Below are 27,208 nucleotides of genomic sequence, written 5' to 3'. Positions count from 1 at the left end.
ATTTGGCCTGTAGGAGGTTTGTGGGTTAGCAGGGGGCTGGGTGCAGTTTCTGGCCAAAAGCCAAGGCCTGCGCTAAGCCAGTGCAGCAAATCGCCACAGGTCTTGCTCACTGCCCGTGTCTATACTTGGAGTTGGCAAGTCCTTACATTCAACCACAACTGCAACTACGGTCATGTATTGGTGCGTATGTGCATGCAGGGGTTCGGGACCCTGCACGTCACCTCCGCTACTTACAGCCAGTAATAGCGCAGGGGGTTATGTCCGGACAGGGATTTGGCCCAGTGCTTTTCTAAAGAAGAGGTGATATTTCATAGAAATCTATAACAGTGCATAATACTTATATATCAATAAATAATAAATAAGAATCCATACCCCAACACACAATTGCCTATCCACAGTGATGTCATCAATTATGCCAATGCTAAGGTGATAAATGATGTCACCAGTGATTTAATCAGTGATTTATTTGTGACGTCATCTGTGACATCGTGTATGATGTTATGAACAGTGCACTGTTGTGAAATATTGTTTAAATACGCTGCCAAATGTCAGTGGTTTTCAACTACAAATCCAAACCCTATCTTTTTGTATTAACTGTAACCATAACTTTTGACACTTGCCTCTAGCTTGGTCAGTCAAAAGCTCACCTGTGAGGACCCCATAGCCAAGGGAGTGCAAGGGCTGTGTTAATCTTCTTGCAGCAGGATGACAGCTCCTTAGATAACTAGAATCTGCTAGGTGTGAGGGATAATAACCCCTCCTTGAGTTAACCCTTTCGATGCTTGTGACGGAGCGGTTCCGTCATGCGCGTCGGTCGCGCTGTGCGCATGACGGAACCGCTCCGTCACGGCCCCGCCCGCGCAAGAACCCTTCAGCACAGCGCGGTAATCCGCGCCACGCTGAAGGGGTTAATAGCCTGTGGGTGTGGCAGGGGTGGTTACTGGTCATCAAACAATCAATCAGGAGGTTTATATAGTGTGCTACTCACCCGCGAGGGTCTCAAGGCGATGGGGGGAGGGGAGCGGCTCCGGATCAGTCGAAGAGCCAGGTTTTGAGGTCCTTCCTGAACGTGTGCAGGGTCGGGGAGCATCTGATGTTCACCGGGACCTTGTTCCAGGTCTTGGCTGCGATGTAGGAGAAAGCTCTCCCGCTGGTTCTTTGTCTGCAGATGCGTGGGACCTCTGCCTGGGCGAGGTCAGCAGAGCGGAGGTTCCTCTTGGATACGTGGAAGGATACTCTCTCGTTGAGGTATTTGGGTCCGATGTTGTTGAGGGATTGTTGGGTCATCCCATCCTAAACCCACAGAAGCAGGTCCAACAGCTTGCAATGCAAGCTATTTCTAGTCTTGATGGTTGTAGCTTGTCCCATCCAGTCTACTGAGGGGGCAGGCAGTGGTTTATCTCTTTGATGCATCTTGATGTAATTCAGTTGTTAAAAACCTGCTGCACCAAATGTGTTTTCTGTACTAATTGAGTCCCAGTACGCTTTTATTCAAATTGAGCCAACTATATTACATTTCAGGGAACTATAGTTGTAATAACAAACTAGTAATGTATCTGCTAGAGCAAGTGACCATTAGTGAATGTTAGCAGCATAACTGTGCCCTTAGAACTAGAAAAACATCATTTATCAACACTAAAATGAAAAGGCACCTATTTACCACTATTGTTGAAAATAGGTGCAGGTTCCCAGAGATTTCTTTAAGAGCCCACTGCTGGCGTTGCAGAATGACAGGGTGTCAGACATGCCAAGCCTGCCTACTCTCCATTCCACTCCATGCCACTTTCTTCCACCGCCCTTCGCTTTCTTTCTCTGTCTCAATCTTGTAGGTTCCTTTACATCATTGCTTTCTCCTTTTGTCAGCGCTTCCTACATTTCTCCTCTTCCTTTGCTCTTCCCTGTCTGCCTCTCTCTTACTCTAGGTCAAAGCTTGATGGTGAAAAAAATTGTGCCCATCACCTGCAGCTACCTGCACCAATTAAGCACTGTCATTGTCCAAATGTAATTGATAACCTGCATTTTAGTTGTAGATCTCTCCGAGATGATTCTCAATTACATGTTTTTTATTCAATCTTTATAGAACAAAACCCTGGAATTTAAAATCGTGGGTTTGTACTCAGATGGCGTGAATGTCCTGGGCTTGATCGTTTTTTGTCTCGTCTTCGGACTTGTGATCGGCAAGATGGGCGATAAGGGCCAAGTGCTGGTGGACTTCTTCAATGCGCTAAATGATGCAACCATGCAAATAGTGCAGATCATCATGTGGTGAGTTCTGCTTTTACACAAGACCACTGCATTAAATGTTCACTGTAACTTTTGTCCTTACTTATGTTTTATTTTTAGTATGTAAACTACAAAGAAAAGAAAATAATTCAATACTTTGTAACTCACAATCCAGGTACTCCTGTGAATGGAAACTATAGGTGAAACTTTTGTCTTTTGCCCCGCATAGAAGCTGCCATCATATCCACTGTTAAGTTAATGTGTTAAGGCAGGGTAACAGGTCATGACACAGTTATATCTTAGCCCTATGATTGTTCTTTATTTACGTAGCTGATGCTCTGGGGTTTTATGCCCTTCCTCATATTTTCGCCCAAACCAGAGGGTAAAGCAATGTCTTCAATGTTCTATGCTGTCAACAGGTCATAATGGACCTGACACTCGTGGGCCTGCAAAGACAATTAAAATCATTTGCCTCCTACTGTAAAATAAATTACTTTATAATAAATGTTACTGAGACAAAAATAATGGTATTTGCTAATAAAAATCTGACTAGTAAGACGAAGTGTTGGCTAAATGAGGCCCCGGTGGAGAGGGTTATTGAGTACAGATATCTCGGCTAATGCTGTGGCGGGTTCTTTGTGGAGACTTGATTCCAAGTTGGGTCACAAACCGGTAGAGATGTTACGTATTACGTATAAGTGAAACATGTCTAGCCTTCTACTCTATGGTTGTGTGATATTCACTGAGAAAGATTTCGCCTTCCTTCAATCTATAGAAACAAAATATTGGAAAACAATGTTGAATCTAGCAAAAGGACCACGCAATAGCAGGCTGAGGCTGGAGTTGGGATTGACAAATATTAAATTTAAGGGCCAGCAAAGGACTACCAATTTCTTGCTTAGCTTGCTGAACACTGAAGGAGGGTCATTCAATTACTAGTTAAAAACACACTGCAGATGACACAAAGCAGCCTATATCAGCTCTTTCGACCAACATAACCAAAGGCCTTGACGTGGAAAAGGTTGTTAACATCAAGGATATATATTAGTGGTATGTAGGCAAATTATGCTAAAATGCTGTTGAAAGAGATATCTATAGAAAGTGACTGAAAAGATTGTCAGGGCCAAACCCAGATAGTTCATCTGATAAATGCAGATTATAGTGGTCTCCCACAACCATATTTGAAAAACATCAAACCTAGGAATAGTCGATGACGGATGTTGAAACTCTGGGTGAAGTGCCAACCCTTTTTAGATGGATGAAAACTAGTATGGGCAATCGAAAGGATGACGCAGTGCGAAATACATCTCCTTTCTGTGCTACCTAACTCTAGTTCACCTTTTCATTTTCTTTCCCTCATTTGATGGTGAGAGAAAGAAACTATTATTACCAAGATTTGTAAAATCAATATCTGGCATTTATCCAATTTGTTAGTCTACATAATGAATAGTAATAATGTCTGCTTATGCCGTGTTATTGGTCGTTTCTTAGATCTTGTTCCGAATAAGTAGACTGTGGGCAGAGTCTGTTAGAGAATCAGATATTTGTAACAATATGTGGTCATTTACAAGCACTGCACTTTTTAATATGTTTGCACATGGTTTGATATTGATATTTTAATAGAAATGTAGGTTACAGATGGTATTTAAAAATGTTAGTTGGGTTCATTTGTGCTTTTATATATTTTGTCAGTTATTTGTCATATCAGCTCCAAGGATTTCTAGTAGAAACCGTGTCCTAGGTTCTATTTCTTTTCCTATTTGTTTTTATATATTGTATATTTTCAATGATTAGTTGTATGATCTAGCTCTGCTAAGTTCAGACTTAACATATTTATAATTAATTTGACACCAACAGTAACACGCTGGCTCCATAATCTATAACCTACTATTGTCAAATTATGTATTAAAGCAGCTCTGAAGCTCGTGATAATATGTACTGTGTCAGAGAGGCTACATCAGAGGATGTGACGTAACGGCTAGAACTTCCATATTGACTGAGCTGGAGAGCCAGGTTCGAGTCTCAGGGTCGTTTTAATATCCTGTGATTCTGGGCAAATTACGTAATCTCCCCGTGGCTGAAAACAAGAAAAAATTAATGTAACCCTTAGGCGAAGTTTGCGTTATATAAAACTGCAACAAAATAAATCAGATAAAAGCAGATCCAAAAGAGCTGTATGTTTGAACTTTAAATAAAGTTACAAACAATACATCTGAATTAAACTCATTTGCATTGTACATGTTTATTCTCAAATTCTGATATGAATCTTTTGGGCACTGATGATAAAGAATGACAGAAACAAAAAACACCCTTGCATGTTAAATGAGAGTACATGGTATGAGGAAAGATGCTCACATTCCTCTTTATTGGCACCTCAAAACTGGTGTCTCTGGGGGAGGGCAGATGGGACTCTTGCCACAGCGCTATTTGTCCTTGCACCCTTAAGATCCTCCTCAATAGGAAGTGACACCGAAAAAAACAGCACTTTCCTTCCACTGCAAAGCAGATTATTTGCTTAAAATGTTTAAATCTGACAATGTATTATACTTGTATTCATTTTAAGAAAACATGTATATATATATGTATTTCCAGAAAGATGGGGAGTCCTGCTACGGTCTCCCGATCGCCGGTGGTGCCTGTAATGCAGCGTTACACCGAGCACTGCATAAATCCAAAACAATGACTATCCTATAATGTAAGAAAGTCACAGCATTCCACGAGCTGTATATGTGCACTGTGAAATCGACAATAGGTGTCCTGACAAAGGCATGCAAGTGCCGGTGGTCCTTTACACATGTGGATTCAATAATTGCATTTAAAGACTCTCGTGGAGTGCCGTGAAAAGGCCCCACCCCCACTTTGTCTAGCTGTGCATGGAAAGTTTCAGGAAGATCTGTCAAGTGGGGGCCAAGAAAGGTGGGTGGTCAAAAAAAGTAAAAGTGCGTTTCCCATGTTAATTCCCACAGAGATTTTAAACACGACTACGGCCTGAACTGCTGGAGATAATTATATAAAATTAGGCAAAAGGTAGCCCTCCAGAAGGAGCCCTTTTTGTGATTTGGTGTAAATCCATTCTGTAGTTTTCGAGACATTAAAAGAAAACCAAATTTGTATATCAAGGGTCGCAGACGATCCGCGAATCAAACCAATTTCATGCAGAGATCTGATTGACTGCTAGCACTTCAACCACTGAGCTGAGTCCCAAATAAAATGTTAAAAAAAGAGAAGGGGCAGGGTAGGACTACCCTGAACCCCTAAGCCTGGTGCTGGAGTCCCCCAGGGATCCTGCCAAGGGTAAAAAGCATTTTTAAATAATTTTCTGCAAATAATCGCAAATCCCTGCAAAAAAAACAAAACAAATGCAGTCTCACACGATTGTTTACATTGGAGCCCCCAGGTGGACCAGGTCCCGGGTGGCTTATTTCTATATATATATATCTATTATGGGGAGATAGGCAAATGCGCCCCCCCCCCTTTGGATTGCGGCTATGGGCCCTGGGGACCTGATTGTAAAATAAGAGGGGGGCTGCGCGGACCCCACTCCTTAGTTTTAAATTGGCCCGGGGACCACCACCTTCCCAGGGTGATGGAAATTCATGAAATGGGAGGGGCTGTATGGCCCCACTCCTGGGCCATATTCAGCCCTGGGACCCCCACCTCCCCGGGGCATGGACAAATTTAAACTTGGAGGGGTGCTGCACAGCCCCCCTCCTGGGCTGTTGTTTTTTGCCACGGGGACCACCACCTCCCCAGAGCAGGCACTAGAAGAACAAAGGAGGGGGGCCATGCAGCCCCCTCCTGGAGCAATTAATAGCCCTGGGGACCGCCAGCCCCCAGGGCCGGCTCCCTATGTCCTGGAGTGCCCACCCACGGGACATAGCTGTTTACTCTTGCTTGGCTTTAAGAGTAACAGTAAGTCCGCTCCCAATGAGCGGGAGAAGGAAAACTGCTCCTGCCTGCTGCGAGCAGGCTTTTCATCTGTTTTCCTTCCAGCCGTCAAGTGGGCAGGAAACAGATGAAACAATTGCTCCCACACACAAGGAGTAGCATGTTTTGCTGCTCCCTGTGTGTGGGAACAATGCCGGCTCCCACTGTTGAATAAAGCAGCAAGTGAGGTTCTGTTCACTCACATAGCTGCTGACACACCCACACATACACTTAGACACCTACTCACACATCCATTCAGCCACACTCACATCCACTCAGAGACCCACAGAGCCACTCACACATGCACTCACACACACATACAGTCACTCAAACGCCCACTCCCACACCCACAAAACCACTCACACACCCACTCACAGACCCACACAGCCATTCACACACCCTCAAAACTACTCACACACCCACTCATCCACCCATACAGACACTCATCCACCCACTCACAGACCCATACAACCACTCACACACCCAGTCTGAACCATACAGCTACTCACACATCCACTCATGCACTCATCCACCCACTCATCCACCCACTCACAGACCAATATAGCCACTCACACACCCTCTCACACACCTATATAGTCACTCCTACACCCATTTACACACCCTCAATACCACTCACATACCCACTCACAGGCCCATACAGCCACTCACACACCCACTCACTAACCTTTACAGCCACTTACAAACCACTCGCAAAGGTTACAGGTTACAGTTAGGAAATAACATTAAAAAGCCATGAAATTCACAGAAAAAAACAAAGGTTACAGAGACGTTATGGGTATGATTTTTTTTTTAAACCTTAGAAATTCACTTAAAAAAACAAAGATTCCAGGGACGTTATAGTTAGGAAATAGGATTTTAAAAAACCTAGAAATTTACTGACAAAGCAAAAGGTTTCAGGGACGTTATAATTAGGCTCAGATTTAACTTGTACAAAACCATTACAAATCAGTAGCTATAGTTACCTGAGCTAACTATAACTTACACCCCACAATGCACTGCACATCATGTCACATATTACATCACTCATGACATGGTCAATGACATCACTGATGATATCATCCACAGAACCACTCACACCCCCACTCATACCTCCACACAACCACTCAAACATCTACTCACACACCCACTTACTCATACACAGAGCCACTCACACATCCACTCACTCACACACACAGCCACTCACACACACAGCCACTCACTCATATACTCACCCATACAGTCCCTCACAGAGCCACTCACTTACCCATACTGCCATTCACACACCAACTCAATCACCAATACAGCTACTCATACACCCACTCAGTCATCCATACAGCCTCTCAACATAGCCAATTAAACACCCACAAAACCAATTACATACCCATGCACATATTCATACAACCACTCACATGTTCACTCACTCACCCATACAGCCACTCACACAGACACTTTCACTCCAATACAGCCACTCACACACTCACTCAGTTAACCAAATGCGTACTCAAACAGCCACTCACTCACCCACACAGCCATTTACACACCCAGTCACTCACCCATACAGCCACTCAGACACCCATACAGCTACTCACACCCCCATAACCTACCCATGAAGCCACTTACCCACCCACTCACTCACCCATATAGCTACTCACACAGCCACTCACTCACCCTTGCAGCCACTCACACACCCATACAGCCACTCAGACACCCACTCACAGACCCACACAGCCATTCACACACCTTCAAAACTACTCACACACCCACTCATCCACCCATACATACACTCATCCACCCACTCACAGACCCATACAACCACTCACACACCCAGTCTGAACCATACAGCTACTCACACATCCACTCATGCACTCATCCACCCACTCATCCACCCACTCACAGACCAATATAGCCACTCACACACCCTCTCACACACCTATATAGTCACTCCTACACCCATTTACACACCCTCAATACCACTCACATACCCACTCACAGGCCCATACAGCCACTCACACACCCACTCACTAACCTTTACAGCCACTTACACACCACTCGCAAAGGTTACAGGTTACAGTTAGGAAATAACATTAAAAAGCCATGAAATTCACAGAAAAAAACAAAGGTTACAGAGATGTTATGGGTATGATTTTTTTTTAAACCTTAGAAATTCACTTAAAAAAACAAAGATTCCAGGGACGTTATAGTTAGGAAATAGGATTTTAAAAAACCTAGAAATTTACTGACAAAGCCAAAGGTTTCAGGGACGTTATAATTAGGCTCAGATTTAACTTGTACAAAACCATTACAAATCAGTAGCTATAGTTACCTGAGCTAACTATAACTTACACCCCACAATGCACTGCACATCATCTCACATATTACATCACTCATGACATGGTCAATGACATCACTGATGATATCATCCACAGAACCACTCACACCCCCACTCATACCTCCACACAACCACTCAAACATCTACTCACACACCCACTTACTCATACACAGAGCCACTCACACATCCACTCACTCACACACACAGCCACTCACACACACAGCCACTCACTCATATACTCACCCATACAGTCACTCACAGAGCCACTCACTTACCCATACTGCCATTCACACACCAACTCAATCACCAATACAGCTACTCATACACCCACTCAGTCATCCATACAGCCTCTCAACATAGCCAATTAAACACCCACAAAACCAATTACATACCCATGCACATATCCATACAACCACTCACATGTTCACTCACTCACCCATACAGCCACTCACACAGACACTTTCACTCCAATACAGCCACTCACACACTCACTCAGTTAACCAAATGCGTACTCAAACAGCCACTCACTCACCCATACAGCCATTTACACACCCAGTCACTCACCCATACAGCTACTCAGACACCCATACAGCTACTCACACCCCCGTAACCTACCCATGAAGCCACTTACCCACCCACTCACTCACCCATATAGCTACTCGCACAGCCACTCACTCACCCTTGCAGCCACTCACACACCCATACAGCCACTCAGACACCCACTCACACAAAGATACACACAATCACACAGCCACTCACATAATATATGTTAGAAATAGTATCACTCATTGCTAGCATTCAAAGTATACAAATTTGAGTTATGTAATAGCTTACTATATATATATTTAACATAAACTTTTAGAGAACACTCACTGGATGAAGGCAACAGTGAAGTCATCAGTGATGTCACTGACCATGTCATGAGTGATAAGCAGTGCATTACGGGTCATTGGTTTTGTACGAGTGAAATCTGAGCCTAACTATAACGTCCCTGTAACCTTTGTTTTTTTAAGTGAAAAAATAAAATAAAGTAAAATAATATATACATATATATATATACATATATATATATATCCGAACCAATACTCACTCCAAATACGAATTAGCCCGACACAGCAAAGAGCGCTGCAAACTTGATTTATTCAATTGGGAGGCATACAGCGATGAGCCATGAAATGTCAAGGCAGACGCATTTCAGCGGTCAGCTTTAATCAGTGCTGGTCTCATAGTGAAAGTCATTACGCCTGTACGATGTTCAAATACAGGCGCTATGGATCTTATTGGTTCACCTCATCATTAAAGGGACAGTAACTCATCACGTGCTCCGCCGCTTGCCTCACTCGCAGTCTTGCTGTAAATGATTCGTCTGCAGGTGAAAGCCCATTCAGTAATGTGGCCTCTCTGCCCACAGTGGTGTCCCAAGCATTGTTGGCTGCAGAAATCACAACATCGCTGCAGCAGGCACTCCGTTGATATTGAGTCATCACATCAGGCAAAGTCTCTTATCAGTAGTGAAATAACACTCCTCTTACCCCCAGGCGATAATATCACTGCCACAATACTATATATACAGACGCATTTTGGCTTACGCCTTTTTCGATCAAAAAAGGCGTAAGCCGAAACGTGTCTGTTTGTTGCGTTGTAATTAAAAACTGCTGCAACTGCCCCCGCAAGTGCTGTTCTCCATATGAGACAAGGAGAATTTGGTTGGACTTTCCACCTAGCTACCTTATAATGAAATGCTGGGACCTCAAGGGTACCTCTTTACACAACAAAATCATGGCATGAAAGGCCAGTCGAGGGACACCCAGCCTGGCTACTCAAGCTGTCACAGCTTACCACTGTGTTGGAATAATTATCACATGTTGTAGAGAGAATTAAAGCCATGCACTGCACCTACATGACCATTTCACTCTTTTGTGAACTCCAGACTTATGGCTGTTATTTTCAGTGCCTATGTGGGAAGAACCTCCCAATGCATGTACTTCCTATAATATATACTCACTTGCAGCTTAACAGTTCTCTAGGGTTCGAGGTCCTGTTGCACCTGGCTAGCCCTATTTCCTCTTTCAGTCTTGGGGGACTCTGTTATAATTAAAGATTCCTCTTGGTATGTTAGTGTCAGGTAGCCAGTTGATGAAGGATAGCAGGTTATAGGTTTATTGGAAAGCTTACATGGTTACAAGTTACTTAATAGGAAACCCCCACAAGGAGCAACATTCTCTCTGCTCAGCCCACTCTCTCTAACTGTCCACTCCTTCTGTCACTCACCAACATTCCATGGCATCATACACTGGCTGAGTAGAGCAGGGAAACAGAGAGGCTGTGCAGAGAATGCATTACAACCAACACCAGATTATTACACCTCCCCTTCCCTAGAAAATAATAAAAACTACAAACAGTCCTAATAAAATTACAAACAGTCCTCTAAAAGACTGTAGCTTCAAAAAGCCTTATAAATTATTCACACAACTATAACAATATAAACTGAACCAAAAGACGCTAGCTTCAATAAGCTTTAAAATACTCACTCAAAACCTCTTGCTTGGGAAATACCATGGGAACGATATTTATACCCCAGTGACACACATACAATCCACATACCTTCTATCTCCTTCAAATGAAGGACCAGGAACATGTTCTACCCAAACCCTCTACAGTACACTCTCCCTCTTAAGCACACTTGCATTAGGAACAAGGTAAAACTAGCCCACTACTGTGCACTCTCGCTGGACTAGGGACATACAGTAACACCCCCTCTACTACACACTTTTGCATATTTCACTTTAGCATTACCTGGGAAAAATACTACACACTCAGCTGTACTGCATACTCAAAAAGGATAAGGGATATAGACAACATACCTTCCACCTCACACTCTCCCAAGACCAAGGAAACATTCTATAGACTCAACCTCTTCTGCAAGCTCTTACAGGACCAGAGATATAGTCAACATATCCACTCTCGCAGGACCAAGGTAACATTCTTTACACTCACTCTCAACTGCACACTCTTACAGGACCAGGGACATATAGTTAACATATCTGCTGCGTCGTCTTGCCGGACCAAGAACACCTGTGGCACACACCCTCTCCTGCGCACTCTCACAGGACCATGGCCTCAAATGGCCTAATGCTTCTATTGTACGTATCCAAAACAAAACTGACCACTCCACTCAAGATAGGAAAAGAATAAGCAAAAATGTACAATACAACTGACACCATATATAAAAAATCAGCATACCATTGAAAACAATTCTCTTACAGCAAATCCAAAGTTCTCTCCGTGGAACAACACCTCATCCGAACTTTCACATAGAACACGATGACTGTAGATTCAAAACTACACAGTATCGCCATGAAACACTTGTGGAAAGCGTATGATCTGTACAAGCTCTCTTTGATAGCATCCACCACAGTTTATACAACCACCTCAGAATCAGCCACAAATTAACTCCCCTGTTTGTCCAACTTCTGATCCACTCCTGAGAGGATGTGATGGCTTATAATGGCTGTAACCTGTATACCAGCTGAGGCACTGTGTTCCAAACAATACAGCCGACGTGGCTCGCGAGCACTCCACAGGCATGCTGCTACTGCTGTACGCTTTCTAGTCTTTCAGTCACGCAGATGTCAGAGCACCCCACAAGGATCATTGTTACTATGCGGCTCATGCTGGTTTACTTTTAAACCAAAACACACAGCTTTCAAATGCTCACGCCTCAACTGTCTCAGCACTGGGTAAGATTACATTTAGCGCTCTTAGTGCTAATCATGGCAGCAACGGCAAATAACCTGTTGAATATCTAAATTCACTTACCCCCAGTTCAATCCTTAATTAATGTGCCAAAAGTTCAACTTGAATACAATTCTGAAATTGTGGATAAATCCAGATATAGTCAGCTCATTCATCGCCGGTATGTCCTCCAATAGTGAAAGATACTGACTCCAAGCCAACTCCACTCCATGTTTGCACTGGTTAAATGATCATCTTTGGTCATCAGTGCACATTCTGAGTTGCAGGTCACACCCTTAAGCTTTCAATAATTGGTTTCGTTGTCCGCAGGCTGTCCGATGGGGTGGGGGTGGGGTTTCATGGGGACTCTTTTTCTTTTTCCTTCTTAAGTCTTCATTCTACCTTCACTTATTTCTTTCCATTTAGTTCCCATCACATGTAGGTTTGCTCCGTTCATCACCAGTAATACCACAGATATTCAAAAACTCTCTCATCTCATTAGTCGCCAGTGTTATAATTAAAGATTTCTTTTGGTATGTAAGAGTCAGGTAGCCGGTTCACATAGAATAACAGGTTGTACGTTTATTGGAAAGGTTACAAGGTTACAAGTTACTTAATAGGAAACCCACCCTAGTAGTAGCAACCCCTCTGCTCAGCCCACTTTGTCTAACTGTTTACTCCTTCAGTCACTCTGCATCATTCCATAGCTTCTAGGAGTGGAGCATTTCATACACATGTGGTACTTCATATAGTGCTCACTGATTGCTTAAAAGTGCTTCCAGGGATTGGGCTTCTGTCATTCAGAAGTGAATCCATACTTTGTATTCACTGGTTGCTAACAGTGTTTGCAGGGATTGGGCCTCTGTTACACTTGACTACTCCACATTATATATTGACTGGTATGTAACACTAAAAAAGATGGTAAGTATCCATATGTGTGAGTGGTCTACCAGTACTCTCTGCAACAATTCACCATTATGCTAAGCAACTTTGTCATGCAGTATTTAGAGCACTTCTCCAAACTTCACACATAAGTCAAATTACAATCAATACCCTTTTCAACCAAAACGTTGCTCAGGAAGCTGATCACTTAGTAACGTCATCAGAGGTATGAAGTGCCATGTCAGTACTCCAATACAATAGTATACATATGCATTAGCATTAAAAAGAATGATGGCTATTAGGTCGTATTATTTGACAGCGACGCTAGGCTGAGTGATTGGTAGGTGCAGCAGAATTTGAAGAAGATGTCCACCCCTATCTTACCGGTAGATTAATGGACTTGGTGTTTGATGTAGAAGGATGCCTCCTGATTCTCTGGCCCCATTAAATATTAAAGTCCAGTAGGGGCACAAGAGGGGGAGAAACAGAGCACAGAGAAATGTGAACAGCAGGGGGTGGCGGAGATAACCTGCCATGGAGTCACAGCTCACCTCTTCGAGGAGATAAATGCGTAATCAAAGAGGTCTCTGGCGTCCGCAATTAGCAAAGTTCCCAGAGCTCATGACAATATTCTGTTACTTGTTGGGATAATCACTTCTAGTGGTACTACTGCCGTGCAGGTTATTAAGAGGCCAGTAGCAGATGCTTCAACTAGTCTGTCAAGGACAAATGGAGGACAAAAATGAAGCAAGGCTAGACTTGCCCACAGCATGGCTCCTTGTCACAAGTAAATTGGAACTAGAAAACTGCCACTAAAGAGGATATTGAAAGTCAATGTGGCCACTCCTACAAGAATTCAGCTTTTGTTGGAAGAAGTATAGGTATCTACAACTGAGCTATTCTTAAACAGTGCTGGGGTTGAGTGCCAACCAAATTCTTGATGATAACCATTGAACTTTCTTTGCTGAATTGAATAGTTTGCTAGCTGACAATGACCAATCAATACGGTGGAAACATTTTTGTTTGATGACAGCTACGCTTTACTCCTCAAACTGGGATTCAAGCACACAGGTTCTATGGACAGGAAGTTGCATCTGTGCATTGATCCACATTGTAGCCTATTCACAAATTGCATTTTATAGACCATTTAGTAGAACAATAGTGCTACTCACATACTACAAAATACTATTCATAAACCTACGTGCAGACGTCTCCGCCTCTCCTATCTTTTATACGTGGAGATCACACATTTGCCTCAGTTTTAGTGGGAGGGAGAGGGAAGTGGCTGGAAAATTGGGTCTATTTATTAGTCAATAGGAGTGGTAAACAGTGGAGTAACAAGGGGCTTAGGGATGGTTAGGCATGGATTATGCAGCCACCCACAAAAGCGTAAGGCCATTTCCATTCACAAACTACATTTGTTTAGTTACTACAGCCAGTAAGGGACCAAAACTGTGGCCTCTCATAGAAAATAATCAAGGTACAGACTTAAAATAGAACACCATGGGAAATAATGTTAAAATAAAGTAATTTATTTTGCCTTTTTAAAAGTATAGATATACAGTTAATTTAAACTTATACAAATATGTGTAATATATACTATTTAATTCTAGAATATTTTAGTAACTTTAACAATTAAAAAATAAATATAACTTTATTTTCTAAATTAAATTAATTAAAATTAATGCTATACATAACTTATTGTAACTTTTAATACAAAATAAATAAATAAATAAAAACGTATTACATCAGGTGGATATATTGGATTAAATGTCTAATGCAAAATTAGGTTAAATAGTGCTGTAGCATTTTTTATTTTGTTGTATATTTAAAATAAATATATCAACTTCATTCCTAATTATGTTTTTTAAATGTATTAACCATTTTGAAATTTTCCCTATCTTTTACCAAAGCTTGGTTTCTGCTCCGGTAGCATAGATCTCCACCTGTTGTGAAAAGTTACTAGTAGAAGCTTTACATTTATAAATTAGGCTCCAGCCCAAGAATTCAGGGAGTTGAAACATGTAAGTATACACTTTGAAGTAAACTTACACTCCTTGAATGGTAAATAACCAAAAGTGTAAATTTACTATAAAATGTAATAGTAAATTTACATGTGTGAATTTAGCAATAGGCCTTATAGTACGACAATATGAAAAATCTATCTGCCTTAGGCCCTATAATGCCTTAAAAGACCACTTTGGTCTATAAATACCTAACATGTACACCAATGACAAATGAGTATAGTCTGCATTATTGCATTGATGTTAATAGATATGTGCCTGACCCAATTATGGCCACAGATTCCTTTAGGATTATGCACTTATGGCCCGTATGTGAACCGTATGCGAAGTCTTCTACATCAAAACTACACACACCAACATTCGATTCACATTTCTGGCTGCTCTTTTATGTTTCTCACTGGCAATACATCTGGCATAATGACACTTTGGTGATCTTTGATATACTTGTTGCATTAGAGACTTGTGAGCAAACTCGGCCCAGCTGCCATGTTGCTAAGAAGAATCTGCTCATGACACATAAATGCAGCCATGTGATCACTCACCCAAAAGCAAGAGGGCATCCCATCTGCAGATGGCCCTACATCCCAGCTGTCAGCTGCAATGCTTGAATTGCTCTCCATCCAGCAATAGGAGAACCAAAAGAAAATGCGATTGTCTTTGCAATCCTGAGCACTGCTTTTCTGATTTTTTGCTGACAATGACAATCACGCCATAACGGCCAAGCCTACATCGAAAGTCAGTTGTGGCTTCCTATATGTCTGTAGCTAATGGATTGTGTTGCTATGTTCCTAAATTGTGATATAAATATATATGATGTATTTGATCTCCTCAAACCGAAAATGATTAGACTACTGTTTTGGATTTAAAAAGTGCTGTCATAAACTTGTGGCAAATTGGCGTCTTACATGAAGTTCACTCCTTTCTTTGCACTCCAGGTACATGCCAGTCGGTATTTTATTCTTGATTGCTGGAAAAATAATAGAAGTTAATGACTGGGAAATCTTCCGTAAGCTGGGACTGTACATGGCTACCGTACTAAGTGGGTAGGTATTTGAATATACATTTTGGCTCGCTGAATAAATTGTAAAAAAAAATGTAAATACTGGAAGCAGGTACTGCCTACATTGCAGGTCTTTTGTAGTGATATTTTGTAGACATATCTGCACACAGCTCATCAGTGGTAAAGGAGTCGTGCAACATACTGGTTGGGATTCATGAATGGAGACTGGCTGGACTCAATTATTTTTCCCACGGTTGCAGGTCTTGTGCTGCATATAAGTAACTGTAAGAAAGCTTTAGGATCTTAAAACTGTCAGGGATCTGTCCAATACCCTCTTTTCATACTAGGTGGAGAGACAAACTAGCAAACAAGGATAAACTCCAGATCAGGCCCTGCAGGCACTTGGAGCTCGGAAGTAGAGATTTCCGCAATAGGCAGCCTGCACAGTGGTATTTCAAGGCCTTGTCAGGTGGAATGGGGCAAAGAAGTTGGTTAACTGGCTTCCTGATGGCGTGTAAGGCATTTTGTGTACTAAATGTATCTAAATCAAGATGGGTTGTGCCTCTGTGCTTTACCTGGTCAGCTATGGATTGATTTGTGCTTTGTAGAGAGTGGCTAAAATTGATTGCATTCTCCTAATCCAGTCCGGGCTATATACACATATGAATCTTGGGATAAAAAATATCTTTAGATAGATTTTGGGTATCCCAATGCCTAAAAGCTAAATAAACCAATACGCCTTTTTGGACCTTAATTTATTAATGAATGCCTCTGGTTTATATGCAGAGATTTGACACTGTTTAGCCAAAGCGAACAGGAACTCATTGGTTTGAACTAAATTGCATAGAAAGACATCAGTGCAATACTTCAAATTAAAAGAATCCACTCATTTCAAACTGTTGGTAGCTGCTAAACATTTTGGTGCTGGTGCAACTGGGGATTTGGAACTGGCTCTAAAATTTTAAAAAATGTATAGACAATAGGCTTGATTGGCAAAGGTTTTTGCAGACCTGTTATATATAAAAATAACTTAATTAACAAGCAGAGAGCTTCATCCCCGATGCATTACTGACTGATTGTAAATTTGGAAGTGGAATCACCCTACAGAAGATTCTGCCCCTACAACAGAATGTTTGTGTCAGCAGATCTGCCCATAGGCATTGGATTGTGGGTATTCAGGTTGTGGACACCTGAAATGGTGGGGAAACTCACCCAGAGATTCATGGGTGTTGGAAAGGGTCCCTTTTCGGGTGCTTTCCCTCGACTTTTGCTTTTGTCCCTCCTGGTTTTTCGCTGATCTACATGCTAGCCTTAGGCTTTGACACTACTGTTCAGTGCCAAAGCACGGTGCTTGTCATATACATACTGGTGATTGGTGTATACATGATTGGCTGATTTTAGCTAGCTGCAAGTCCCTTGTCCAGTGGTAAGACATATACCTAAGGCATGTAACTCCAATGCCACTCTGTGGGCCTGTATCCCTGGTTGTGCTACCCACAGAGATAGCTCTTTAAAAATACCACAGGTTTGCCGTTGCGGGCCTGTCTCTGTAGGTTACTGTTACTCAGCTAGGCATTTAATAGCTATTTGCCAAAGTTCTGGATGTCTCTCGCTACATCTGAGTACTCCCTGGGGGAAGGATGCGGTGTAGGGAAGAGGTAGGGCATGTGCACGTGTGCTACATGCCCTAGTAGTGAATATCACCAAGTGGTGTGTTCAGTACTGTGTGGCCTGCTTCTCAGATTGATTAACATGGGAGATCTTTGGAAAGGCTATTGAGCTGTATTTCCTACATGCAGAAGAGTAGCAGTATGGTGTTTGGTAGAAATGGGTTAGTAATGGCAAATCCTCTCCACTAGTGAGATTGGATTTGACATTAATAAAGTGGAAATGCCATTTTGCGAAAGTGAGCATTTCAAAGCTCATGGCCCTCTGCGTGCCTGTCAACCTGTCAATTCTGCTAGATGGCCATAAACTAGGGGCACTCAAGGGAAACTGCAGACCTCTGACTATGAGGTGACTTCCTGAGAAGGATAAGAGGGGTTGGAATTGGCACCAACATTCCAAAGAGCAAGGTCCTGGCCCTTCTAAAGATACTGATCACACCTCACAGGGTCAGATGGCAGACAGGACTACATTTAGAGGGGGCCTGTGTATTTCAAAGGTGGCCTTTTGAACTGATCTCATCTTCAAAAGCCATTGTGTTTATAACTACTTGGGCTCCCTCCTCAGGAGTTTAGAGATGCTTTTGATATTGGAGCCTCAATATGCTGGCTCAATGCTGGGACATCGACAAGAGGAAGCATTGGGGCGGGAGGGACTACAATTGGATTATCTGCAGACTGTGGCCTGGGGCTTGCTGTGCTACAGCAAGGGGACTATCACTTGGTGGATCCCGCTTGGATGTTGCTGGGCTGCAGCTAATTGCTAGCTGTCGTGGTCCGGGTCACTGAGCACTCTGAAAGGGCTGGTTGGCTGGCCTCCTGTCCATGAGATTCCATGGACACAAAGGATCTTCCAATTCCACAAGATTGTAAGGACCGTGAGGGTGCGGTGGAAATGGGTGGAACTTATCGTCGGTTGGGACAAGGATCGTCCTGACGTATGCAGTAATCAGACTGTGCAGTGGAGTGTGCTCATAGATATCAGCAGCCCACTTGGGGTGTCGTAACATGAAGGCTTCGAGGAGTGCTGGGGAAGTATGCCAAGTCCGAGGAACCCGAGCTTGCAACCGGAAACCTGAGCAAGCCTGCACTTTGTAGAGTGTGGTGTTCAAAGGGTGTTGGGGGATGTTTTCCGAGTCTGCGGGACCCGGGTCAGGAGTCTGGACTGTGTCCGACGACCGGGCCTGATATCGTGGACTCAGTCTGAGGTCAATGGATTCCTCTCCCCAGACCCACACCACAAGGTACTCTGTTGTTTGTAACATTCGTGACTGGACCTGAGGGGTCTTGTTGTGTCTTGTTTGTACCCGCAGCTGGCTCCCTGGAGCAACTGTGGCTCGCACCTCCACCTGGGGAGAAACATTTCTCCAAATTAGAAGCGTGCCAGCTTCCAGTGTCACAGGCTTTTGCCTACGGGGAGGATAGTTATCCCGTACTCATGAAGGTGCCGCTGGGTGCCTTGACGGCCTAATCTGGATGGACAAAACAAAGTAACTGTTTCCTTCCACTTTAAGTGGTCCCGACAATCTAATTAAAGTGTTGCCAGTGGATGCAACGTGTAGCGTTGGCTGGTGTAGCTTGAGTGGCTAACGGGCTGGTAGATGAGGCATAGTCAAAACCTATGATTTCTTGACCATTACAACTGTACTGGGTATGCAATATCTGGGGATTTCGTGGTTTATGCTAATATCATAGCGGAAAAGTGGAATATCTCTAAACAGCTTGCATATATATATCTTTCTGCCATTTTGGATGTGGAAGGGATCACTTGGATCGTGAATACCACTGGGAAAGGATGCACATTATTTATTATGTCGCTTTCAAGCCTGAGGGAATAATGGAGCAAGTTAATCCCTATGAAGGGTACATAGATTTTCATGCTGTTCTGCTGCTAATGGGAGAGTTCGACAAATGCTTATAATTGTAAAGCATATATCCAATGTGTATGTCATTTTGATTTGAGTGTGTTTTATACAAGCACCAGTGTTTTATACATACGGTGTGGAGTCTTTTTGTAGTGTGCTCAGTGTGTTTCGAGGGTGGAGCAGTGCCATTACTTTACACTTTGCCCCTGAGGATAAGCCTGAATGCTCTGTGCCAAGCAGAGGGTGAGCACAGGTTATCTGACAAGTGTATCGTGCTCATCTTATCTAGGATCGTGAATTCTGCAGTGGTGGCTGCTCCAATTTTGGGGTGGCGGGGCAATGCAGGGGGCGTGAGGCGGGGTGAGGGGTCAATCATTTTTTAAACTTACCTGCTCCTGCAGCCACTGCCTTGGTGCTCGTCTTCCGACACTGGTCATGCTGCACAAACTTCCAGGGGGCAATCACAGTGCTGCTCTAATGCATATAATACCAGCATGAGAGCAGCGCTGTGAGTGGCCTGAGCGGGCTGACATGACGCTCGCTCATCCCCAAGAAGCAGGCTTTTCTCCAAGCTGGCTGTACAACACAGCTGGCCAATGCCTGAGATGGCTGGTTAAACAGACATGTGCATTTACAAGTTCCCAAACACTCCTCCCTGACTGTGATGATCGGCAGGATGACTTTCTTAAATAAATCATGCCTAAAAATATCACTCAAGAAGAGGAACGTGCTTCTAGTGGGAAAGGCATTATGCTACCCTTGCAGTGATTTCCATTACCTTATTTAACGCTAGAATCAAAACTTTTTCTGTAGTTTAGTTAACATTTGGGGGCTATTGATCAATTTTTCTTCTTTCGTTTTTTTTCTTTGTTTTTCTCTTTAACTGATTGTTAATATACTTTCCTCCTATCCTGTTTGGCTTCTACATCACAGGCGTTTGTATTTCTTAGCCTTGGGTAATACAAATTTAGTTTTCACCATGTTTGTAACTTGGTTGTTTCAAAAATTGACAGAAAAATTATTTAAATTATAAAAATGGAAACTAGCAAAATAGTGTATGTAGCGAAGATGCTTACTAAGGTTTTCAATAAAAATATGAACACAGCTACATAAAACAAGCGGTCATTTTCTCAAATGTGATTTCAATTACAAACCTTTATCTTGAAATTAAATATGTGCATATTATTCATAGAAGCAAAATTATAATACATGTGAAGAAAGACGTCTTTATGAGAAGAAAAAAAGTAAGATATTTATATTTGATGAATAGCTTTACATAGTAACCACAACATAAATTATTTATCATTTCCAGAAAATTGAACTGCTTTTATCTATTTTACCATCCCAAAAAACAATTGCTAGCGAAAATGCTGCTAATTTACTAAGCATTAGCAAATAATATATGCATGGCCATGGCATGCTGGTGTGATGATTATTTTTTTTCTATTGAAAGTATATGTCTTAAATAGTAGTAAATAGAAGGAAAAAGAGAAAACGTGCCACCACTCCCTATGTGCCTGCAATAAAAACTTGAAAAAAAATAAAATAACCATTGCATATAATTTTAACAGAACAGTACAAGACCAGCGCCATGTTACTAAGCAGAATCTCCTCATGACAAATAAATGGAAGCCATTTTGGGGCCAGACATACAAATCGCCTTTAATTTCAAAACATATAGCAGGAACATGTGATTCGGTACCATTGGGTTTGAATTACTGTATCCAGAAGCCATAGTTTAAACACACAGACATGGCTACAAAAAAGGAATACAAATGCAAATAAAAAAACATCGGTAAGTAAATTACTTCCCACCAGCCCGCTGACTTCTTTTTAGGTGGATCTGAACATGAGATTCAGAAAAATGTTGTCACCGGCAGTGCAAGAAGCCATTGATTGAAGTGGGTTACCTCATACTGTCCAGGCAGAATGCTACAGAGCAACGACAATACCAGTTTAGCAAACCGATGGATTAAGAGGGCTGACCACAAGCATGTGTATAAATGTAGGTATTTTTTTATTCAGATTTTTTTACATGAGGAGTGTGAGACATGTACAGCTGTCTCTAAGCCAGCCCTAAACCTTGAGGACAAAGGATCAAACTGGAGTGTACTGGTGAGTTTCAGATCTCAGTAACCGGGAAGTGCACATGATTAGATTAGACATGCCTGGATGGTCACTAGGACAAAGAAACGGAACGATGACCCAAGTGACAGCATACTTACAGTGACCATCATATAGAATGAATGAAAAGGACAGGGAGCTTTTTCTATACAACACAAACAAGAGGCGATGGCTTCAGTAGGGCCTTAAGCAGGTGGAAATTACCCAGTTATATGAATTATATTTTAAATACTCGTCAATGAATAGCTGCGCATGTCAATTCTGGACTCAAAAATCCTTCAGTTAATAAAGGAACTCTGTCTACTTCTGTAAAAAATGAAGCCCTTAACAAACCTACTGAAGGACTGACATAATAATATAATGTTGCCTAATATAATGATGTACTGTCACCTTTTTATCCAAGCCCATGATAGTCCTTGAAAGATTACTGTGCTTTGAGGCTCACACCAATGTAGATGAAAACACCCTTCAAACAAATCTCAAATCCATACTTCAACTTTTCAAAGCTACAACTAAAGATATAGGGCCAGATGTACAACCCTTTTCTTGCGGCTGCAAACGGGAGATCGTCCCATTTCCGACCACAAAAAAAGGCTCCAGGCATGTAAAAATGCTATTTTGCGAGTCACTGACTCTCGCTTTTAGGAAGGGGCGTCCCTTCCTAATAGCGAATCACCATGCCATGTACTGCTGTTTTGCGACCGCATTTGCGGCCGCAAAACACTCGCAGTTTACCACCTACTTCAAGTAGGTGGTAAACCACTCGCAAACGGAATGTGAATGGATGCGTAAATATTTTTTAAGAGCAGGCCGTGGTCCCGGGGACCACTGCCTGCCCTTAAAAAAGAAAACAGAATAGTTTCATTTTTCTTTTTAAATGCATCCCGTTATACTTTAAGGAAAACGGGCTGCATTTAAAAAAGAAATGCATTATTTAATAGCAGTGCCAGACATGGTGGGCTGCTGACCCCAGCAGGCCACCATCCCTGGGAGTGCGAGCCATTCCCAATGGGGTCACAAATTGCGACAGCCTCCTTAGTATCCATGAGGTATGCAATTTTCAACCCCATTGGGAATTGCAAACAGTGTCTGAGACACTGTTGTACATTAAGTTTAGCGAGTCACAAATTGCGAGTCGCAATTATGCGCAATTTGCGATTCGCTAAACTTAATGGTCGCACATCTGGCCCATATATACTAACAGGAAGAAATGTGGTCACGGTTACCTCTTTAGTTCTACAAATAAAATCTGGAAACAGAATCAGCAGGAATCTTGAAATATTCTCCATGATTGATTATGCATTCATTTTGGCAAACAATGTAGCAAAGTGATCAAGGAGCTTGTAGCAAAAGTCTGACTGAGACACATACTGTGTAAAATGGACTAGGATTAAGATGGATTATTTTATGTTAATTTTCTGTACATGGTGGGGAATGTTAACAAGTATTTAGACAGCAGAGAACGGTTACAGTACACATTAATAATTCAGCAACTCTGTGGCTTCTATGTAAAGTCATGCTCATTTAAACCAAACTGCTAAATGTGCAGAAAAGAAATGCAGAAAGAACAGTAAAAATAGCCAGTGGTGCTACAACTACCAACTCAGACTGTATGTATAAATGTATGTATGTGGTGTTTTTAACGCACAAACGTAGCCAGATGTCAGCAGACCACTGTGGAGGATCAGAGGCAAGCATACAGTCTAGGAGAGGGTAGAAGTACTAGGAGAGGTAGCTGGGTTCTGGGAGCAGAAGTGTACTGTTATTACATTGTGATATAGTGTTCTTTAAAGAGGTAAGTCTTCAACTCTTTCCTAAACTGGAGCAGTCATGATTGATACGGGGATGTTGCTCCTGATCCCAGGTGCACCGAAGGAAAGGCCTGCTACCCTGTTTTTATTTTACATTTCTTAGTTTCCAGTCTGATTGCGTACTGGTCGGGGATGTGGCAAGGGCCACTAGAGATGGTAAGCTTGTCTTCAAGACAAGCAGGCATGCTGACGATGAGCCATGATGGTTTTGTAAATGATGCATCTGGTTTTGAACATGGAGAGGGCCAGGAAGGAAAGTCAGTGGAGTCCCATCAGAATGGGGATGATGTGATTATATGTCTTCAGGCCCTAGATGAGATGTGCTGAGGCATGTCAGATACCCTTAAAGGGGGGACCAATGTGGAGTCTGCAAGGCCATGAAGAAGGGCAATACCGCCATTCAGAATGAAGAATACAAGTGTTTGAACAGCAGTTTTGGATGTTTGTTGGAAGAGACAGCCTCACTTTCTTTACAAGAGAGAGCTGGTAGTAGACTGTTTGCACGTTTTTGGCAATGTGTTCCTTGAGGGTAAGGTTGATGTCCAAGGTGACTCTGAGTGAGCTGGTATTCAGTGAAGATTTGGATTCAAGTCTGTAAAGGTTCATGTCTTTAAGCCAGGTTTGTACTATTACATGCTTGTTGTGTTTGGCATATAACAGTAATTCTGTTTCGGTGGGGTTGAGTCTCAGGTATGCACTGGGCAGCCAGGTCTGGATGAGGTGCAAGCAGCGTTTAAGGAATTGGATGTCTTAGACAGAGGACACCTGCAAGTAGAGTTGTGTTTCACCAACATATTGTTGAAGTTTGATGCTGTTGGGACTTCGTTTAGATGTTGAAAATGACATTGGACAGTATGGAACTTTAAAGTGATAGGGATCTTGTGAGACCTGAAACTGTCCATGTGAATGAACTAGTGTCCGATGAAGGAGAAACCATTGAAGGACTTTGCTACTGAATTTCATTCAAGATTCCTGGATGTGGATGAGGGTGGAATGGCCAACTGTGTCAAAGGCAGCTGAGAGGTCTTGCAATATCAGTGGTCTGGAGGGCATTAGCTACAATGTGTAAGGTAGCCATCGTCATGATCTAACATGACCTGAAGCCAGATTGGTAGTTGTGCAAGAGCTAGTTAGCAGACTTTGAGTGGCATAAATCCCCAAATATATCCATATTTGTATTTGTATTTGAATGGTTTGTGTTGTGCCCCATACTTCTGCAGCAGCTAGCTTCAGTGCACATGCAGAGTGACTATGCAGACATGATGCAAAGGGACAGACAGTGGGAACAAGCAACAGATAAGATGGAAAAAACAAAACTGCTGAACAATCAAATGTAACCATAATTTGTAGAACGAATCCCTTCGGATGGCTACTAGTGCTATTGACAGATAACAGAAATTTATTGTCCACATTGTAAGTCTTTTTAGGCTTTGCTACAAACAGGTTCTGTTGTTTAACAGACATCATGGTACCAAAAATGTTCATGTAAGAAGTAAAACAGAGAGAGTGAGCAATGGGTTGTTCCTCTTCAACCACTAGAATGTTTTTGTTCATTTGTCATTGCTTGGTTGGGTAGGCCATCCAGCCCCTGGCATTATGTGAAAAGGTATGCTGTCCCACTGTTTGTTGATTGGACAACAAGAGGTAACCTTACACACACTTCTGCTGCCTGTCCTATCGGAGCTCTTACTTTCTCTGCATACCTCAGTTCCTCACTACCTTGCTGCCTCACTTCCTCCCTCATTGTGTTCTGCTCTCTCACTTTCTCTCTAATCCTGCTTTTCCTCTCTATGTCCTCTTTTTCACTCCTGATCTACTGATCCAGCCGAAGCGTTCTAAATTTTTGTGGGCACAGACACAGATATCGGACAACAGCATAAACTTTATCCTCAGTAATATAATTCACAATACAGAGTTTGGGCCCATGGAAACTCTACTTGCAAATCATGAGGTCCTCCAATAGGTCTTTGTAAGAGATAATAGGGACACAGATAATTAGAGACAAAAGCCATTCCTTCATGAGGACCTGTAATGAAGTAATGCCTATCGAACAACAATAAATCAAAATACCATAGCTTGTCAGAAAATATTTATCAATAAGTAAACAAACGCAGTATATTTATAAAGGCACTTCTATCTAAACATCAACATGAATGGTCAATACACAATAATACATTAGAACTTTTAATACATGGGTTTCATTTGAAATACAGGTAAATCACAATATGATCACAGTTTAAAGCAAATAACATTAAATCAAATAACTGGCGTGAGAGGAGAGAAAAATAAACAGACATTGCAAATACAGTATGCAATTTTAGAACTAATACGAACCAAAATTCAGTCGTTGATTATCAGAACCGAGACGTAGAGATGAACTAATGCACAGCGTGCAATAGTCTGAATTTTCCACACTTTAGTTGAAAGGTATAGCCTGCTCAACTTCACCAACCAAGGAAGTGCAGGGGGAAAATAGGAGAGTTTAGTTCAGGATAGTCAGAGTTTGGACCGACAGCATGTCACGCCCAAAAATTTGCAAGGAAATAGCCGCACACATACTTTTCCCACAAAGTTTTTATACCTTGAAATGCTCATAACTCCAGCCCACAAATGTAGCTTCCTTGACAGTTTTCATAATTCTGTTGGATGAGATCCATGGTGTGATCGTGGAATGATCATTCTTTTAGTCCCAAATCATCCGGAATTTACACGTAATACCTTTGTTCTCCAGTTTTCTAAGAATGTACAGTATCTAGTTTCACCCCGGAAGCAGGAAATACATTTGCAACTCAACATGTCCTCACTCTGGTTTCCGAGTTGACTTGCAACAAAATTGACACAATTATTCATAGAGAGAGAATATTCGGACTGTAAGAATGAAACTTCAATGATTATACTGGTAACTGAAACAACTTATCTCAGCATTTTATTTCATTTTGAAGGAAATACATTTCTCTAACGTGAGCAATGAAAAAACATAATACATTTTTAGATAACATGCAAAATCAAGAGTGTTAACGTTAAAACACTTGAAGCGCAAGGTGCTGACCCCTCTCCATCTTTCTCTTACCCCGAGATGAACAGGTCCTGCAGCATGCCACGTGAGGTGCTTTCACTTTCCACTGTGACTGTGAGGCTCTAGTGTTCTCCGATACCCAGGCTTGGTAAAGCACACCCAGCCGTTAGCTCCCAGGACTGGGGGGTTTGAACTGGATGGCTTCAAGCCTTCATTTCACCCACCTAGGACTGTGATCCACTGGTGCCCACCGTCCTCAATAAAATAGCAAAACAAATGGGCTGTTGTAGATACAGGATGTCACTTCTGTCTACATGCAAGTGTCTTCTATTAGTTAAAAATATTATGGTGACATGTGCCAGAACATACAGGAAGTCACTTGGCACCTTGATAATGACTATTACAATCACAGAGAAGTATTCATGTCTTTATCTAGGATAGAAAACCTAAGCAACAAATGATAGACTTGCGAAAGTACATTTTAAAGTGTATGTTGAAGCGACACTCTCTCTCTGATCGGAAACTGCTGAAAACAAAAGCACAGTTCTCGTTTTTAGTCAGCTATCCTTTTCCAAAGAATAGTACAGTTTCTGTACGTCAGTTTTCTG

General features: G+C 42.2%; 1 protein-coding gene across 1 annotated transcript in view; it reads left to right on the top strand.

Annotated features, from left to right (window-relative positions):
• The window catches only part of SLC1A1 (solute carrier family 1 member 1), a 309,344-nt gene that overhangs the window by 235,318 nt on the left and 46,818 nt on the right, over window positions 1–27,208 (top strand). The window contains exons 7-8 of the mRNA XM_085632941.1: window positions 2,081–2,265; window positions 16,056–16,163. Coding sequence (XP_085489067.1) covers window positions 2,081–2,265; window positions 16,056–16,163 — 293 coding nt within the window. The remainder of the gene's footprint in view (window positions 1–2,080; window positions 2,266–16,055; window positions 16,164–27,208) is intronic.

Source organism: Triturus cristatus, chromosome 2_1 (assembly GCF_964204655.1).
Source record: "Triturus cristatus chromosome 2_1, aTriCri1.1, whole genome shotgun sequence".
In the NCBI taxonomy this organism is placed as follows: domain Eukaryota; kingdom Metazoa; phylum Chordata; class Amphibia; order Caudata; family Salamandridae; genus Triturus; species Triturus cristatus.
Note: the sequence above shows the minus strand (reverse complement) of the source record. Positions and strands in the feature narration are given on the sequence as shown.